Source organism: Nomascus leucogenys, chromosome 13 (genome assembly GCF_006542625.1).
Source record: "Nomascus leucogenys isolate Asia chromosome 13, Asia_NLE_v1, whole genome shotgun sequence".
Taxonomy (NCBI): domain Eukaryota; kingdom Metazoa; phylum Chordata; class Mammalia; order Primates; family Hylobatidae; genus Nomascus; species Nomascus leucogenys.
Window position 1 is genome coordinate 29061090 of NC_044393.1, and position 19040 is coordinate 29080129.

The 19040-nt window shown below is 52.5% G+C and overlaps 1 protein-coding gene across 2 annotated transcripts in view; it reads right to left on the reverse strand.

Annotated features, from left to right (window-relative positions):
* The window catches only part of MYH7B (myosin heavy chain 7B), a 46236-nt gene that overhangs the window by 16746 nt on the left and 10450 nt on the right, over positions 1 to 19040 (reverse strand). Inside the window, exons 4-13 of one of the 2 annotated variants that reach the window (XM_030825873.1) lie at positions 7626 to 7674; positions 7210 to 7372; positions 5846 to 5952; positions 5537 to 5680; positions 4548 to 4704; positions 4222 to 4249; positions 2744 to 2840; positions 614 to 637; positions 384 to 476; positions 201 to 264 (exon numbers count right to left, since the gene is read on the reverse strand). In XM_030825873.1, the coding sequence (XP_030681733.1) occupies positions 201 to 264; positions 384 to 476; positions 614 to 637; positions 2744 to 2840; positions 4222 to 4249; positions 4548 to 4704; positions 5537 to 5680; positions 5846 to 5952; positions 7210 to 7372; positions 7626 to 7674 (926 nt within the window). Of the gene's footprint in view, positions 1 to 200; positions 265 to 383; positions 477 to 613; positions 1381 to 2743; positions 2841 to 4221; positions 4250 to 4547; positions 4705 to 5536; positions 5681 to 5845; positions 5953 to 7209; positions 7373 to 7625; positions 7675 to 19040 lie in introns of those variants that run through there. The other variant, XM_030825872.1, reaches the window with a different exon arrangement.

Below are 19040 nucleotides of genomic sequence, written 5' to 3' on the forward strand. Positions count from 1 at the left end.
GGAGAGGAAGCTGGAGACCAGGCAGAGGCTGGGGTGATGTTCTGGTGATAGGTGAGGTGGCCTGAGCTGGGCAGCAGCCAGGGGGTAGACAGAAGTGCCCAGAGCAGGCGGGAGCCCAGAAGTCGTGATGACAGAGGCCGAGTTGGGGTGACCGGGCTCAGGCCTCCTTCCCCTGCACCGCCCGCAGGGGGCTGACTCACAGCTGTCAATATCCGCGGATGCCAGCTTCCCAGAGGGACCAAAGTGAATGCGGATGAACTTGCCCTGTGGGGAGAGGGGCAGCCCTCAGCCAAGGGGCACAGCCAGCACTGTCCCCACTTGTGCCCGGCCTGCCGCTGGTGGCCTGCCACATCCCCGCCACCCCTCCCACTTCGGCCACTCACAAAGCGGGAGGAGTTATCATTCCTCAGGGTCTTGGCGTTGCCAAAGGCCTCCATGGCAGGGTTGGCCTCGATGATTTGATCCTCAAGGGTGCCCTGGAGCAGCGGGGGTGAAGGGTCTGTCAGTTCTGGTGCCTACCCACCGGGAGGCCAGAGCCACCCGTGGCCCCTCTGTTGTGCAGAGGAAGGGGGTACCCCCAGGGCTGCCCCATTGACATTGGCCCCATACTCACCCCAGTCTTTGTTGCCAGAAATTGCTGGGGGGAGAAGACAGACAACATAAGAGGGCCAGGCCTCCGGGGGGCAGGGCGGGGTGGAGCGGGGTATCAGCGGGAGGCAGCGGGCAGCAGGACAGGGGGGTGGAGTTAGTCACCAGAATGCACGGCCCCCACCCTCAGCCCCTCAGCCTGACCCTCCGCCAGCTGTTAGGAGGCAAAATGCTCGAAAGTGGGATTGGCACAGCCCCAGCCAGAGTCTCCACCTGCAGCCTCCTCTGCCCCAGTCCAGCCTCTGCCCTCCCTTCATTTTCCAGTCTGCATGCAGCAGCCCTGCTCCAAGCCCCAGGGGCCTCCCGACTAAAATCTAGGGTCCTCCAGAGCCCAGCCCAAGTGCCCCCTCCTCTAGGAAGGCCTCCTGGCTGCTCCAAAGCTGGAATAGACCTCTTCCTGGTCTGAACCTTCCTGCCCTAACCTCCCACTATGACCTTACATACCTCTCCTTTGTAATGCAATTGGGTGTGTCTTCATTGTATGTCTGCCTGTATACCTACCAGTGCGCACAACGGCCCTGCCAGGTGCCCATTATTAGCCCTAATTTGCAAATGAGGAAACTAAGCTCCGAGCAGGGAGTGGATCTGCTCAAGGCCACATAGCAAGTCAGGAGCGGCAGGGCAGGTGCCCAGCATCCTGCCTCCTGGACGCCACAGCTGTCCTGGGTGTCACCCAGGGGGACTAACTGAATTGAGCAGATCCTCCCTCTCCCCATCCTAGCCTCATCCTCACCTTCCCTTCCTTTTCCTTTCCTTCTCTTCCCTACTCCGGATGCTGGGAGCCAAGGAAGAAAGGGAGAGAAGGGAAGGAATGGATTCTGGAGGGAACAGATACACCACCACGTACTTTGTGATCATTCATTCACCTCCAGGGAGCCCAAGAGTTAAAATACCCACAGGGACATTGGGCAGGGGAGGTGGGACCCCCCAATACACTCCCATCCAGTGTTTTGTGCAGGGCTTTCTCTAGCCCATTTGGCCAAATTTGGGGCCAAGGTAAGGGGAGCTGATCAATCTTTTAAGTTCCTACAGCCATGGCTCCTGAGGGCAGCCTCTCCCACCCCTCCCTTGCCTGACCCTCTCCCCTGGGCTCTACTGTCCCGGCTCCTTTCTGCCCAGGTGCTCCTCTACCCTTCCAGCTGTGTCCCTGCCAGCTCTGGCCTCTCCCTGATATCTCTTCCTGTCACTTGACCAACCCAACTGTCTGTTACATCCCCAGAGATCTTTTTAGGGATTTGGAAGACAGGGCAGGAAAGGGAAGGAGGGAAAAGGACCAAAAAGTCAACAGCAAAAACAAAACAAAACAAAACAAAACTGAAATGAAAATCAAAAATCAAGACCATCAAACGGGTAAAAAGGAAAAGGCAAAAAAAAAAAAAAAAAAAAAAGAGAGAGAAAAGAAAATAGGAGAAAAAAAAAGAAAAACACCCAGAATAAAGCAAGGCTCAACAGGACCAGGACCAGGGACTGGGTGGGGAGGGAGGCCTCGGGCTTCTGGAAAGAAAAGGCAGCCCATCTGGGGGTAGCCACAGGGCTCTGAACAACTGGCCCCAAGGATAGGGATGAAATGTTATGCCTTAAAAACAAAAACAAAAAAACTGGGCCCCATTGTTTCAGAAATTTCCAAAAACTGTACAGAAATCACAAGGCACGAAATTGCCCTGCCAACCCGGCTGCTGGGAATGCCCAGTGCCCTGCATGCCAGCCAACCTCTGTATCTAATGTGTCAGCAGCAGGTAACTGTCAGGGAAACCAAGACAACAACACTTAGTAAAGCAGCCCATCTAGTAAACTCTTTCAATATATGAAGGTCACAATGGAAGATAAAAAGTACACAAATTTAGAAAGAGCAACGTGGCCCCACCCCTCCATGTTTATGAATGGGAAGGCGAAGGCAGGCACGTCAGGTGGCCACAGCCTTTCTGGTCAAGCCTTGCTCAGGCCAGAGTCCCCCACCAGGGTGGGAGGCTCAGGCAGGGCTCAGGGTTCTGGGGAGTAAAATTTTTAAAAAGGGAAAAAAAAACAAAAGGAGAGGAAGAAAGAAAAGAAAACCAGCGAGAAGCAACGGGGAGCGTGCCCGAGTGGGCAGTCTTACGGCCTTCTTGCCCGGCCCGTCTCCCAGGGCAGCGACGATGGCAAAGTACTGAATGACCCGCTTGGTGTTAACCGTCTTACCGGCCCCCGACTCTCCGCTTGGACGACACAAACATGAGTCACCAATGCCCATCTGGCCTAATTCTCCCCCGCCCCCAATGCCTCACCCCTCAAGCAGAGCCCCCACCTCTCCTTCCCCCCAACTTGAAACCCCCAAGGATGGACCAACCCTCACAGGTGTACAAAGCAAGCCAGTGTAGCCCATCCCTGTGAGATGACAACACATGACGATGCCACTGTCCACTAGGCACCAACTCAGTGCCCAACACTTCACTCCACTGGCTCAGTTATGGCTCAGAAAACCCTGGAAAGCAGGCTCCATTATCACCGCCATTTTAGGAACAAGGAACTGGGCCTCGGGAGTTCTGTGGCTGTCCCTGCTGTGTGCCAGGCACATATATCAACTCAGACTCATAACTGTGTGGTAGGTAGGATTTTTTATTTAACTTTTCAATTGTTTTTTTGTAAAGATGGGATCTCGCTATGTTGCCCAGCTGGTTTCAAACCCCTGGCCTCAGGCAATCCTCCTGCCTCAGCCTCCCCAAGTGCTGGGATTACAGGCGTGAGCCACCGTACTCAGCCGGGCCCGTCTGGGTTAAAGGTACGTGCTTATTATTATTATTATTTTTTGAGATGGAGTCTCACTCTGTAGCCCAGGCTGGAGTGCAGTGGCGTGATCTCGGCTCACTGCAACCTCCGCCTCCTGGGTTCAAGCAATTCTCCTGCCTCAGCCTCCTGAGTAGCTGGGATTACAGGCACCTGCCACCATGCCCGGCTAATTTTTTATATTTTAGTAGAGATGGGGTTTCACCATGTTGGCCAGGCTGGTCTCAAACTCCTGACCTCAAGTGATCCACCCATCTCAGCCTCCCAAAGTGCAGAAATTATAGGCATGAGCCACTGTGCCCAGCCAAGGCACTTGCTCTTAACTGCATACGCACATGCACACTCACACTAAACATTGTCCGTATTGGCCTGACTGGACAGGAGCCTGGCATGTAAGAATTATTCTACCATTTTCCCACAGAGGCAATGGAAAGATCAGAGGTAAGATTCAGACATAAGTAGATGGTAAAAAGGAAGAAAAGCAGAGGAATCTTCCCGCTGCCCCGAGCCAGAATTAGAACCCCAAAGGATCAAGATGGGAGATTCCAGGCCCCAGGGAGAGGAGGTATGGGGCTGGTGGTCACTCCGTTTGTGGGTGTCCCCTCCCTATACCCCATCAAGAACACATCTGTTCAGAATGGGGGCAGGGAAAGTGCTCAGGCCTAATTTAGCTTCAGCTGGGACACTAGCTCCAGGTGGTAAAAGTCCTGGCCTAAGCACTTTGGATTCAATCCTGGGAAATGACTGTGGTACCGCCCTCTTTCTGCCAGATGGCCAGCATTTTCCACCCCACCCCCAGAGCCCCACACTCACGTGATCAGCATGGACTGGTTGTCTCGGTCTGGAGGAAAGGGAAGGGGATAGAGAAGTCAGCCAAGGTGTGGAGCCAGCCACAGGTGCAACACCCTGGGTATCCATCTGGGGCAGACCCCACCATCCAGAACCAGGAATGGGAAGGAGCAGGTGGGGATGTCCCTAGTGGAGGTCAGCTCCCATGTGGAGGGACAGAACGGCTGGGCGACCATGTCCAGCAGCGTCAAAAGCGGGGCAGTGCCAGTGGGGGAAGGGGGTCCTTTACAGAGGCCTCCCGGGACTGAGGTCGGGGTTTGGGGTTGGGGAGGAGTCCAGGCGGCCCTTACTGCGCAGCATGTCGTTGTAAGCGTTGTCCGCCACCGCATATATATGGGGCGGGGCCTCCGAGCGGCGCTTTCCCTTGTAAGCGGCCACCACGGAGGCCGTGTAGACTGGGAGCCATTTGTAGGGGTTGATGGTGACACAGAAGAGGCCTGAGTAGGTCTGAAGAGAGAGTACAGGTAGGGTTTATGTTGTTGTTGTTGTTGTTTTTGAGATGGAGTCCTGCTCTGTCTCCCAGGCTGGAGTGCAATGGCATGATCTCGGCTCACTGCAACCTCCGCCTCCTGGGTCCTGCCTCAGCCTCCCAGGGTAGCTAGGACTACAAGAGCACGCCACCACGACCGGCTAATTTTTGTATTTTTAGTAGAGATGGGGTTTCACCATGTTGGCCAGGCTGGTCTCAAACTCCTGACCTCAGGTGATCCGCCCGCCTCGGCCTCCCAAAGTGCTGGGATTACAGGCATGGGCCATCACGTCCCCCCATATAGGTAGGGTTTTGGGAGGGATAACCCAAGTTCCTATCGCCAGGCCCCAGGCCCCAGTCTTCAGAAGACCCCTGTGATATTCCTCAAGGAGCCACTTGACTTGCCACACCACACCCACTGTGGCCGTCCTGGCCTCACCCCTGACTTGTGCTCACAGCGCCGCCCCAGCCCACGCGCACGGCCTCTATAGTCCGCAGCTGAGTTCTAGACCCCCCACCCCCCCCCCCCCCCCCCCCCCCCCACCACCACCACCACTACAGCTGCTCCCCTAAGGTCCCAAGGCCCAACCTCCAGCCCCGCCCCCACTGCTCACAGCCCCGCCTCATCGCTCACAGCCCCACCCCCGCTATGGACCCGCTCTATCATTCACAGCCCCGCCCCACCGCTATGGACCCGCCCCATCGCTCACAGCCCCGCCCCACTGCTATGGGCCCGCCCCCAGAGCCTCATCTCTAGCCCCGCCCCACATACAAGCCCCACCCCGCCCATGGCCCGGGCCTGGGGCTCACATAGATCATCCAGCGGGCATAGCGCTGGCGCAGGTTGTGCAGCACAGAGGCCTCGTTCAGGTGCGTCATCATGGCCATGTCCTCCAGTAAGTCGAAGCGAGGGGGGTTCATGGGCTGAAGCTCGGCTTCACGCACCATCAGCACCTACCAGGGAGATCGTGTCAGGGGTCGGGGGACCAGGAGGAACCGACCGACCTCACCTGTCACCCCCACCCACATACCCAGACCCCCCTTCAACCAGAGTGCAGATCCTGTTGGCCAGGAGGCCTAGGGACAGAGAGGCTAATCTCAGGAAAGGGGGAACGGAACCTTCTGGTCTTTGGTCTCCACGGTGACTCTGCCCCCGGTAGCCTCCGACTTGACCTCGGCCTCCACGTAGGCGTCCTGTTCATCAGGCACCCAGACTCGCTTCTTCCCTGGGTTGCAGAGAGAGCTCTGGACTCAGAGAGGGGCTGAGGCACCTCCAGGGTTCTAGCTGAAGTTCCCAAGCCATGGTATCCATAGAGCTGTGACCCTCCCCAAAGCCCCTCTGCCAGGACACAGGAGTTCCAGTGAAGAACCCTCCAAACCCAGGCTCAGGAAGGGCGGAGCTGGGAGGGTCCCTAGAGATCCCCTTATTGGAGGATGAGTCTGGGTTACATGGTTGGGTTCCAATCCCTGCTTCCGCCATATTTGCCCTCTGACCTCAGGAAAATCCCTGATTCTCTCTGGGCCAGTTCCCTCACATGCAAAATGTTATGGGGATCTCCTTAGGTCCCATATGGAGCAGCCCCTCGATATCAGGCATATGACTCTTAGGGAGGGGTCCTGCCTTCCCTATTTCACTGAAGACTCAAATCCAGGCCTCCTAACTCTGTAACCTGTGCTCTCCTGCCTGGCCAGCTGTCCCCAGAGCTTTGAGGAGCCCAGATTTCATGGTGGTTAGAAGCATGGACTCAGGCTGCAAACCGGAGTTTGTGTCCCCTGCTCTGCCAAGTGCCTGGGTCAGGACCATCTAGGACCATCTACATAACCTACAGACCCCAGTACAAAATGACAATGTGGGTCCCCTTGTTGAAAACAATTAAAACTTTCAAGATGGCAACAGCAGAGTGTTGAATCCAGCCCAAGGTCCCTCTTAGCCTGGCGCCCTGTGAAGCTAGGTCTGGCGCTGGCCCCACCTCCCCAGGTTGATGAGATGATGCATGGAAAGTCATCTGCTCTGGGCCTGACACACAATAAGCATTCGGTACACACTGCCTATTGTTAGTATTGTCCTATGAGGAAACCAGGTCATAAATAGAGTACAGCCTTTATTCCTGTCCCTAATAAAGGCTGGCTTTGGCTCTGCAGAAAGCACTAAAAATAACCCCAGCGCAAGTTTTGTGGACACGCAGAGGCAGCCTGCATACATGCCGATCAGTCTCATCTCAGAGGCCTCGGGCTCCAGCCTGAGTCTTCATAAACTGCAGCTCCGGAAGGCAGGTGCTATTATCCCATTTCACAGAGTGATATACAGTGTCCCTGGGGTTTTAACTTCCAGGCCCCAGACTCTGCGGGAAAGGTCCAAGGCTCCAGCTGTCAGGCCCCAATGCCCTTTCAGCCCTGAGCTGGTGCCACCCCTCCCAATTCCTGGTCTGAGTCCATAAGGACATCTCTGTGGCTGTGTCCCCTCCCCCTCTGTCTCCACTTACCGTCCCATGGGATAGCGTGCACCTTCGTCATCTCCTGGTAGCCCTGGCGGAGGTAGCGGGCAGACTCCCCAAGTTCACTCACATCCATCATGGCAGTAGCACTGGGGTGAAGGGGGAGGAGCTGGAAACCTTGAAGGTTCAAGGCGGCCCAAGGCAGCAGGTACTGGAAGATGGCAGTGACGAGGGAGCTGAACTAGGGCATGATCCCCCAACCCACAAGACCAGATACTAGGCGACTCCCTCTGGCTCCCAATCCAGCCTCCTTGGGTGAGTGCCCAGTGTACATGCACACCCTCAAACACCAGGGCTTCCTCCGCTCCAGATTCGGAAGACTCACGGCCACCCATGGGCACCCTCACCCACCCGCCCACCCTCCTGCCCTCCCTTCAGCTCCAACCCCAGCCCTGATCACCTACCTCGGCACCACGGTGAAGGCAGGAAGCTCTGCTACCCCTTTTATTGCCACTGTCAAGGTCAGAGGAGGAGAGCTATGTCAGCAATCTCCACGTGTCACAGCCCCCCCAGCCTGGCCACAGGACACAAAAGGCAAATTCCCTTTTATCTCCACCAGCACGGCCCCTGGGCTATTTTTACCTCCCATTGTCAGGGGATCACAAAGGCAGAGAGAGACACTCCACTGAGAGACAGGGAGGCTGGGTGCAGAGACTCACGGGGACAGGGACAAGGCAGTAAGAGGTTCAGGAGACTGAGGAGCTCACGGGGAGAAACCGAGTCACACAGAGTCTGACACACCCAGAAAAATACCCCCACCTCCAGATACAGGGAGCAAGGACACTCAGAGGGGAAACCACAGAATGCCTACTGAGGTTGGACCATCTAGTCCAACCCTCTTGATACATCCAGGGAAACTGAGGCCCAGAGAAAGGAAAGCATTGGCCAAGTCTCACAGATGAGCAATGGCCAAGAACAGATCAAAAAGAGGAGAGAGAAGGAGAAGAACAGATCAAAAAAAGAAGGAAACAGAAGGAGAAGAACAGATCAAAAAGAGGAGGGGGGGGAGGGGCAGGGGGAGAGGGACATCCCTCTCGGGCATCTGCAAAGCGCAAACACCTGTGTCCCCTCGGCTCTACTCAGGGTGTAGGGCATTGCCTGCCTCCCAGAGTCTCTCTGGTGCCTCCACTCAGTACCCTACCTCAGAGGCCCACTCTGCCACTTCTATCACCATAGGCGAGCTTTGCCTGTTCTGAATGTATATGGTTGAAAATGTAGCTTTGCACTTATTTCTCTATATTTTATCTGGCACACCTGTGCATTTGGAATTGGGAGTGCATTGATGCCCTCTTTCCCCCTTCCTCCCTCCCCATCCTCTTTCTAGTGACCCCCTGGGGAAATCAAACATGAAGAAAACCAGCCCTGGAACTTATAGAATCAAGGAATTGTTTGGCTGAAGTGGAAGCAAATCAAGGAAATGTAACCCAGTTAGGAGCCCCTTCAGATCCTCACATTGAAGATTTACAGGAAGCCACCTTCCCGTGGCCCATTCTTGACAGGGGTTCAGGGCGGTGGCAGTCCATCTGCCTGATACACTCTTCGGAATGTGTCAGGGCACCTCCAGGCTCTCCTGTCCATCACCCCATTCAGGGCTCCATGACGCCACAGGATTTTAGAATCAAGAATCAAAGGATCTGAGAACCTTAGACGCCAGACACATGGAACAATGGAGTTCCAGAGCCAGGGTTCCAGCCAGAGGCCAGACCAGAATCACATAGGAAGTCCTCCGACGGATGCGCTCCCATTCCAAATGCACAGGTGTGCTAGATGAAATATAGAGAAATAATTTCCCAGCTACATTTTCAACCATATAAATTCAAAACAGGCAAAACTCGCCGATGGTGACAGAAGTGGCAGAGTGGTCATCTGAGGGAGGGTAATGGCTGGAGACACCAGAGAGCCTCTGGGAGGTAGGAAATGCTCTATATGCCGAGTAGAGCCATGGGACACAGGTGCATGCACTTTGTAAAACAAATCAAGCTACACATCTAAGATGTATGCACTTTACTGTGTGCATATTACATGAACACATTTAAAAATTACAGTGCTGGCCAAGCCCGGTGGCTCACGCCTGTAATCCCAGCACTTTGGGAGGCCGAGGAGGGCAGATCATGAGGTCAGGAGATCGAGACCATCCTGGCTAACACAGTTAAACCCTGTCTCTAGTAAAAATACAAAAAAATTAGCCAGAGGTGGTGGCGGGCGCCTGTAGTCCCAGCTACTCTGGAGGCTGAGGCAGGAGAATGGCGTGAACCCAGGAGGCAGAGCTTGCAGTGAGTGGAGACTGCATCACTGCACTCCAGCCTGGGCGACAGTGTGAGACTCTGTCTCAAAAAAAAAAAAAAAAAAAATTACAGTGCCAAACTTGGCAATATTTATCAAAATTACAGCTGCCCAGACCCTATTAGGAATCAGTCCTACAACGTGTCTCCATTAGGAAATGATGTGGGTCCCCTCTGGGTAGACATTTCGATTGTTTTCAGTTTTTGCCATTACAGTCAAGGCTGCAGTGAATGATCTTATACTGATGAATTTTCTCAAAGTAAACATACCCCGGGCCAGGCACAGTACCTCATGTCTATAATTCCAGCACTTTGGGAGGCCCAGGCGGACAGATCACTTAAGCTTAGGAGTTCAAGACCAGCCTGGGCAACACATCAAAACCCCATCTCTACAACAAAAAAACAAACAAAAATTAGCCAGGCATGGTGGCGTGCACCTGTAGTCTCAGTTACTCAGGAGGCTGAGGTGGGAGGACAGCTTGAACCCAGGAGGCAGAGGTTACAGTGCGCCGAGATCACACCATTGCACTCCAGCTAGGCAACAGACCCAGTCTCAAAAGCAACAACAAAACAAAACCGTACCCTGTTCAAAAACAGAAATTATGAAAAATTATCCCCCTCGGGCCATCCCTCACCTAGGGTAATACAATACTGACTTTTTATTTTTATTTTTTTTAATACCAACTCTTGCTTGATCCACAATATAATACTGACTTCTAACCTCACAGATTAGTGTTGTCTATTTTCGAAATTTGTTTGAATGGAGTCCTACATTATGTATTCCTTTCTTCTTTCTCTCCACATTATCTCTGTGAGAACCTCACTGTTTCAATTCTCTTTGTAGAGCTTAGGTTGTACCTTGCCTACCTCCTGCCACTAGAAAAGACCTGCACAAGGGCAGCAGCTTGGTCTGTGTCCCCGGCACCTTGCCAAGTGCCTGCACATCATAGAAGGTCAATAAATACCTAGTAAGTGAACGAACCAAACCTGATAGATTATAGGATTTTAATCTCCTATGGCGTCAGAGGCTGGAGAGCTGGGCTGGAGCAATTTATAGAAAGCCCAGAAAGTGGGAAAAATTCTTTTCATTGTTCAAGGATGCTCAGAAGGTAGGGTTTCTTGCCAAGGAACCAACAGAATTAGCTTGGAGAATCAGAACCTCTAGCAAGTCTAACTTACACCTATCATGTGGGTCTGAGTCCTAGAGTTACCTACTCAGTGTATGAACCTGGGGCTGAGAAATCAAGCCTCAAAATGGGTCTAGATCTTCCTCATAGGTTCCCTTCCACTACCCAGGGTGCATCTTCCTGCTGAGATAAGCTCACACACAAACACGACAACGCAAAGAGGAAACCCAATGCTCTGAGTGATTTGCAACAAATACTATAACCTGCAAGGACTTAAGATACTGACTTTCAATACCTGAAGAGCTTGTAATCCCAGCACTTTGGGAGGCTGAGGCAGGTGGATCATCTGAGCTCATGAGTTTGAGACCAGCCTGGCCAACATGATGAAACCCCGTTTCTACTTAAAAAAAAAAAAAAAAGGCTGGGCATGGTGGCTCATGCCTGTCATCCCAACACTTTGGGAAGCCAAGGTGGGTGGATTACCTGAGGTCAGGAGTTTGAGACCAGCCTGGTCAACATGGTGAAACCCCGTCTCTACTAAAAATACAAAAAAATTAGCCAGGCATGGTGGCAGGCGCCTGTAATCCCAGCTACTCGGGAGGCTGAGGCAGGAGAATCACTTGAACCTGGGAGGCGGAGGTTGCAGTGAGCCAAGATCGCACCATTGCACCCCAGCCTGGGCAACAGAACAAGACTCCATCTCAAAAAAAAAAAAAAAAAAATTAGCCGGGCATGGTGGCGTGCGCCTGTAATCCCACCTACTTGGGGAGGCTGAAGCAAGAGGATCACTTGAACCTGAGAGCTGGAAGTGGCAGTAAGCTGAAATCGTGCCACTGCACTCCAGCCTGGGCGACACAGCAAGACTCCATCTCAAAAAACAAAAAATCAAAAAAACTTGAAGAGCTGTCCTGGAGCAGAGGGAGCTGATGTGACTTGTGTAGCCTCAAAAGTAGACCCATGGGCAGCGACAGGAAGCAGGATGTGGATGCACACAAAAGGGGACTTTTCACCATCTCAGCCCATCAGCAGCGGGAGAGGCTGCCTTGGAGGAAAGTGAGCCTGCCAGCACCAAGGAAGACTCAGGCAGAGGTTGACCAGGGCTGAGGCCTCTGAACTGGATGACCTTTGAAGTTCGTTCCGATTTCAGGAGAGTGAGACTCCAGGATTTTAGATCCCAGCCCAAAATGTATCTGCCCTCAATGTAGCCCAATACCTGGAATTTCTTCTTTGGGTAAAGACATCAAAGGACTCTGTGAATAATGCTTCTACAGCTGGGAAGGACACATGAATTCAATTCAACATGCACCTGACAGCTTCTGTTCCGTATCCAGGATTGGAACAAAAGACACTCATTGTCTAGGAAAGATACTCAAGGAACACATCAACATGGAGGAGTCTGAAGGATAAAAGCTACTTTGAAGGCTGGGCACAGTGGCTTATGCCCATAATCCCTGCACTTTTGGAGGCCAAGGTGGGAGAAGCACTTGAGGCCAGGAGTTTGAGACCAGCTGGGCCACTGGGGCATAAAGGGGAGTGGGGCAGGACTGAGCAGTTGGGACTGGAGTGTGAAGGGCTTCAAAGGCCAGATTCAGATCTGGAACTTTATCCTGCAGGAGTTGAGGCGCCATCAAAGGCATTTTTATTTATTTTTTTGCATCAAAGAGCTCTGAGCAAGAGAATTTGACAGTGTGTTCAGATTTATGTGTTCATAAGCTCCCTGTGACATCTCTACAAAAAAATATTTTTAAAATTAACCAGGCATGATGGCTCACACCTATGATAATCCCAGTAACTTGGAAGGCTTGAGGCAGGAGGATCACTTGAGCCAAGGAGTTCAAGACCAGCCTAGGCTGATATAGCAAGACCCTGTCTCTACAAAATTTAAAAAATTGGCTGGGCATGATGGTACACGCCTATAATCTCAGCTACTCAGGAGGCTGAGAGGCAAGAGGATTGCTTGATCCCAGGAGTTCAAGACTGCAGTGAGCCAAGATCATGCCACTGCACTCCAGCCTGAGCAACAGGAACAAGACCCTGACTCTAAACAAACAAGTGTGACACCCAGACTGCCAGGAAGAGGGGTATAGCAACAAGGTTCCTTCCCACATAGAGCTGACACTCCCCTGGAGAAGCAAAAAATAAACAAGCAAACACATTTTTAAGGAAATTAAAGATTGTGGCAAGTGGTAAGCATGAAACAAGTATAGCCTGGAGGGTAATGGGGGTGTACTTTGTTCCGGTAGGTGAGGGAAGGCCTCTCTGAAGAGGCGACACTGAAGGTGAGACCAGAGAGTGCCAAGAAGCCGGTCAGGTGGGAAGCCCTTGGAACAGTATTCCAAGCAGAAGAAACAGCAAATACAAGAGCCATGAGGCAGAAAACAGCTTGGGATGTTTAAGGTGCTGTCCTAGTGGTCAACAAGGGGAAGAGTTTTCCAAGGTGAGGGTGGACAGGCAGATCATTCAGAGCCTTGAAGGACTTGGAAGGGACCCAGGGTTGTATTGCAAGTGCAAAGGGAGCCTGTGAGAGCAGAAATGTGAGTGAGCTGAAGTTTCATAGTGACCACTCGAACAGCTTGGAAGGGGCAGGGGAGGCAGCGGGGCGAGCTGCCGCTGTCACCCGGGTGAGAGCGGATGGGTCTGGCGTGGAGGTGGCAAGAGGGGACAGGAAATGGATAGCATGACCTAGAACTCCAAGGCAGAGTAGGGGGTGAAGACGGGCCCGAGCAGCCCCACCAGCTGCAACTGGGCCACCAGGGGCATAAGGGGGAATGGGGCAGGACTGGGCCGTGGGCTGGACTGTGAAGGGCTTCAAAGGCCAGATTCAGATCTGGAGCTTTATCCCGCAGGAGTTGGGGCGCCATCAAAGGCATTTTTATTTATTTATTTTTTGCATCAAAGAGCTCTGAGCAACAGAATTTGACAGGGTGGTCAGATTTATGTGTTCCTAAGCTCCCTGTGGCAGCTGGTGTGGAGGATGTACTGAAGGGGTGAGGCCGGTGGCAGGAAGACGGACTCAGGAGGAGGCTGCCATAATGGTCCCAGTGCAAGGTGGTGAGGCCCAGAAAGGGGCCCATGACCCTGGCACCCTGGGGGTGGTTGGGCCCCTGCTTGTCCCAGGTTTGTTCCCCTCCTGGGGCCCTGGGCAGCTGCAGAGGGCCCAAGTGGGCCCCAGCTCTGAGGCTTGAAGCAAAAAATAGGACGAGGGCAGCCAAAAGGCATCAGGGCTGTTTATCCGGAGGAGAGATGCCTCAGCATGGATTTATGGCTGAAAGGTTACTGGGGGGAGGGGGTGGGGAACCAGCTGTCCCCCATCCTCACAAAGGACAAAGAAAGGAGGGGACTGCGACCTCAGCCACAGCAAGAGGAGGGAGTTAGACACATAAAAGGAAATCTGACATCATTGGAGGATGAAGGGGCCCTTCAGCCATCATGCCAACCAGCTCTCTCATTGGACAGCTGGGGAAACTGAGGCGCAAAGAGAGAAGCAGGTCCTTGCTTGATGTCATACAGTGAATTCAAGCCATGACCAGGCCTGACAGCACAACCTCTCACTTCGGAAGACCTAGAGGCCTCCCCGAGCACACATAAGGGTATCTCAGACTGGCTGCCCCCAAGAGTGATTAACATGAACAGCTGTTCTGGAGGGATGGACAGAAAGACCTGAGCTGGGCTGAGGTGCTCCAGACCCTAGCACCCACTCTGGTCCAGGTCTCTGACATGCCACATCCTTGAGTTCAACCTGTGGCTCAGGCCCTGCGTCTGCCCTCCTACCCCCAGCCAGTCTGAGTATTGTCAATATTTGATGGGAGTCCATCGTATCTCTCAAGGGTCTTGTTCTTTCGATGTTGCCCTGTCCCACTCTCTGCCCTCCAAGACTCTGTATTTCTGTCTTGGCCTCTGACTCTGTATCTCTAGAGCCGAGCTGAGCTGAGCTGGGCTGGGCCAACCTCCCACCCCCAGGAGTGGGCCTCACTGCTTAGAGTGCCCCTCTGTAGACAATGTTCAGGCCCAGTGCCCAGGCTGGGACAAGTGACAGCAGCTGTGGATCTATCTATAGCTCCCTTGTCCTTCAATTGTTCCCAACTTCAAACAATGGTTGGGCCCTGGATTAAAGTCACCCCCCACCCATCCTGCTGAAATGGATCCCGGGAGGCAGGGGATGAGTCTCACCAGGGCCACGTGATGCTCTCTCGTGTCCACCTCTGTTTGGGCCCCCATGTTCCCATCTGTAACTCTGGGTTCTAAGGCCTTCCAGCTCAGAGGCGGTGTGACTACAGGACTAGTGGACATGGGACCAGGGTGTGTCTGAACAGCAGACCTATACAAGGGCACGTGGGTATGAGACAAGTGGGTTTCCCTCCTCCTGCCTTGGCTGGCAGACACTCATGGGCACTGGGATGCCAGTTCCATGAGGACAGGGGCCTGGTCTTCCTTACACTGCAGTAGCCCAGCCTCAGCCTGGTATGTGGTAAGTGTTCACTGTACATGACTTACCTTGGCCCTTAGGAAGAGGGAGGGCATGTCGTGAGTCTCATTGTGTCTCAAGCTTGGGAGGCAGCACAGAGCAGTGAGGAAGGAGCACCTCATCTAAAGTGAGGCTGCCTGGCTTTTAGTCCTGGCTCTGCCAGTTACCAGGCACAAAGTCGTGGAGAATGACTAAACCTCTTAATGGTGGAGATTCACAAACAGGACCTACCTTCTAGTGCTATGATGAGCATTATATGAGTTAAAACATCTAAAGTGCTTAGAATAGTACCTGACACTAGTGGAGACTCAATACACTATTGCTGTTATTTCCAAGATAGATCATTAGGTTACCAAAAAAAAAAAAAAGTTGTGGCTGGGTACGGTGGCTCACACCAGTAATCCCAGCACTTTGGGAGGCCAAGGCGGGCGGATTCCCTGAGGTCAGGAGTTTAAGACCAGCCTGGCCAATGTGGTGAAACCCTGTCTCTACTAAAAATACAAAAAACTAGCTGGACATGGTGGCAGATGCCTGTAATCCAGCTACTCGGGAGGCTGAGGCAGGAGGATTGCTTGAACCCAGGAGACGGAGGTTGCAGTGAGCCGGGATCGTGCCACTGCACTCCAGCCTGGGCGACAGAGCTAGACTCCATCTCAAAAAAAAAAAAAAAAAAAAAAGGAGCAGAAGAATGTATGGGCTATGCCATCTCCTGCATAAAAATCGGGGGAGAGAGACATTTGTGCATCTGTGTGCTTATCTATGGATGGACTGCCTTTGGAAGTCACCCAAGAAAGCTGGTAACAGTGTTTGGTAGCTGGGGGCCAGGGAAGGGAGGGAGAGTGATTTTTTTTTTCCCTTGTAAACCCTTTGAACTTTAAATCGTGTATGTATAACCTATTTTTAAAGTGTTTGCTAAATGAATAAGGGTCACTTCCAGCATGATCCTTGAAAAATACAAACCCCTACTCTGCTAGTGGGGAGGGGCCTGGGTAAGGGCTGGTCCTCAGAGAGTGGGCCCACTGCCTTCAGCCTGAGGTCAAGCAGCCTAGGTCTGAGTCCCAGGGGTACCCTCTTTCCTCCAGTCCAATGGTGGACAAGATGTGTCTAGGCAAAACCATCCCAGAGCAAATGGTGAGCCAGGAGGCAGGTTTCCCAGCTTCCAGGCCAAGCAGCAGGAGGGGGCAGCAGGAACAGGCTCCTGTCCTCTTCCCTGGCCTCAACCTCTGACTCTTCATCCCAAGCTATTCTTAGAGCCTAGATAATGCCAGCAGTTGCTGCTGCTCATATCGGCTTCCAGAACCACTCAACCCCAAGAAGCCCAGTCCCGCCCCCAGCCCCTTGTGTGCTGGCCTCCCTGCCAGGTAAGGGCATTAAGGGTGTCCTGCGGGCTCCATCCTCTACGCTGCGTGTGCTGCGCATACTTAGGTAGGCCACCACAGGCAGGTAAGGGCCTGGGTAGTGGGCCCCTCTAACACTCCCCTTGCTGCACAGCTGGAAGAGAGAGGAAGGGCTAAAGGACACACTGGGGTAGAAGGTGTACCCCCAGGGGTCACCATCCAGATAGTGTGGCCCAACTGCAGGCTCCAAACTATGCTAAGAATAGAAATGAAAGGGGCAAGGGCCATGGACAAGGCTTAGCCGAGTGGAAGGGAGAAGGGGTGTACAGACCAGGAGCAGGGAGGGGCCTGGGAGGCCAGCCTGGAGGAGGGAGGAAACCAACAAGAGGAGGTCAGACTTTCCAACTCACTATGTGACCTTGAATAGGTCTCTCTTCCTCATGGAACTTCGATTTCCATCATAAAATAGGCATAACCTTATTCCACTGGGTTGTGGTGTGGATTCAATGAAATAACACAGGCAAAGAGCTTAGCCTGTGCCTGACCCATCATAAGCACTATGTAAATGTCTGGTGATACTATCATTAGCTCCTTAAGAGCAGGCAATGTTTCTCGTTCAGCTTTGCATCTGCAGGGACTCGTTCAGGCCTGCCACATGTCAGGACTGCCTCTTCAAATCCTTGCTCTGCCATTTACAAGCTGAGTGACCCTGGGCAAGTTACGTAACCTCTCTGAGCCCTGGGTTCCTTCTCTGCAAAATAAACACACAAAGAAGGCCTGCCTTGTAATGTGGTTGAGAGAAATAAATGAAACGAAGTGCTCGGCCCATGGGAAGATGTCAATTAATTTGGGGATGCAGCTGTGGCTCTGGGGATGTTGGGGTACTATGGCGGGAAGCCTTGGGTCTGCCACTCTGTTGGTGGAATTTGAGACAGTGCCCAAGGCAGCCAACATTCTGGAAAAGAGGTCTTAGCGGGGCCCACACGTGAAATCCCAGGATCTTGTAAAACCACCCCACAAATCCTGGACCAAAGCCGAGGCCCTGCCTGGGGTCTCAGGATGGGCTTGCCCCAGCCTCGGTCAGTTTCCCATGTAGTTCAGTGCCTCAGACAAACACTCTCCCGTGCCCTCCTGGTTGGGATTGGCATCAGGTTTGTTCTGAAGGTTGAGGAGTCTTAGGCTGCTGGGGGACACACAGGCACAGACGGTTAATCACAGTTGACACAGGGGCCTCCCCAGGAAGGGTCCTTAGCCTAATCTGGTGAAGTGGGGAGCAGGACAATGTCTGTTCTCCATAAAAGACCAAGCAGCGGTGCAGGGCAGGGGGTGCTGTGGCTCTGCTCTACCCTTGTGATCATGGTCAATCAGCTTGAGGGGTGAGGGGCAGAGGGAGGCCCAAAAGGCTAAGCTCGGAAACCTACCCAGAGGGTCTGAGGGTACCACCGCTCTATACTGAGTCCTGAGGGTGACCCTGCTTGCTCCCACACCTGGGGGCACACTGCCTACCTCCCTGTGACTTTGCTAACTCAAGGACAAGAGACCTCCTTGAGCAGAGCCTTCAGATTTTTTTTCCATGGGCTGAAAATTTTATTAGTACAAATATCTCTATCATTCTATCTAATGCTTTGGGCTTTAAATTTCCTTTTTTTTTTTTTTGATGGACTCTTGCTCTGTTTCCCAGCCTGGAGTGCAGTGGCGCGATCTCAGCTCACTACAACCTCCGCCTCCCGAGTTCAAGCGATTCTCCTGCCTCAGCCTCCCCAGTAGCTGGGACTACAGGTGCACACCACCATGCCCGGCTAATTTTTGTATTTTTAGTAGAGACAGGGTTTCACTATGTTGGCCAGGCTGGTCTCGAACTTCTGACCTCGTGATTCACCCACCTTGGGCTCCCAAAGTGCTGGGATTACAGGTGTGAGCCACCGTGCCCAGTCCCGCTTTTTAAAAAAAATATTTTTAAAGTCAAGGTATCACTGTTACCCAGGTTCGAGTACAGTGGCATAGCCATGGCTCACTGCAGCCTTGAACTCCTGGTTCAAGCAATCCCCCTGCCTCAGCCTCCCAAGTAGCTGGGACTATAGGCGTGCATCACCATGCCTAGCCAAATTTCATTTCTTAATTAAAATTTCTATTGAGATAACCGTATATTCACATGCAATTGTAAGCAATACTACAGTAACTCTGTAGTATTGACATTGATATAATGTACCGATCTTATTCAGATTTTCCCAGTTTTACATATACTAGTTGTAAGCGTGTGTGTATGCGTGCGCATCTGCATGTATTAAGTTCTATACAACTTCATCACCTGTATCAATTCATGGATCTTCCACTGCCACCAAGATACTGAACAGTTCTAACAATAAAAAGGTGTAGCCCTTATATAAACACACTAACTTCCCTCCCATCTTTAACCCCTGGCAACCACCAGTCCGTCCTCTGTTTCTAAAACTGTCATTCCAAAATGTTACATAAATGAAATCATATAGTATGTACTCTTTTGAGATTGGCTTTTTTCACTCCACATAAGTCCCTGGAGATTCTTCCAAGGTGTTGCTCATTTCATGTTTGCGTCTTTATTGCTGAGTGGTACTCATGGTATGTATGG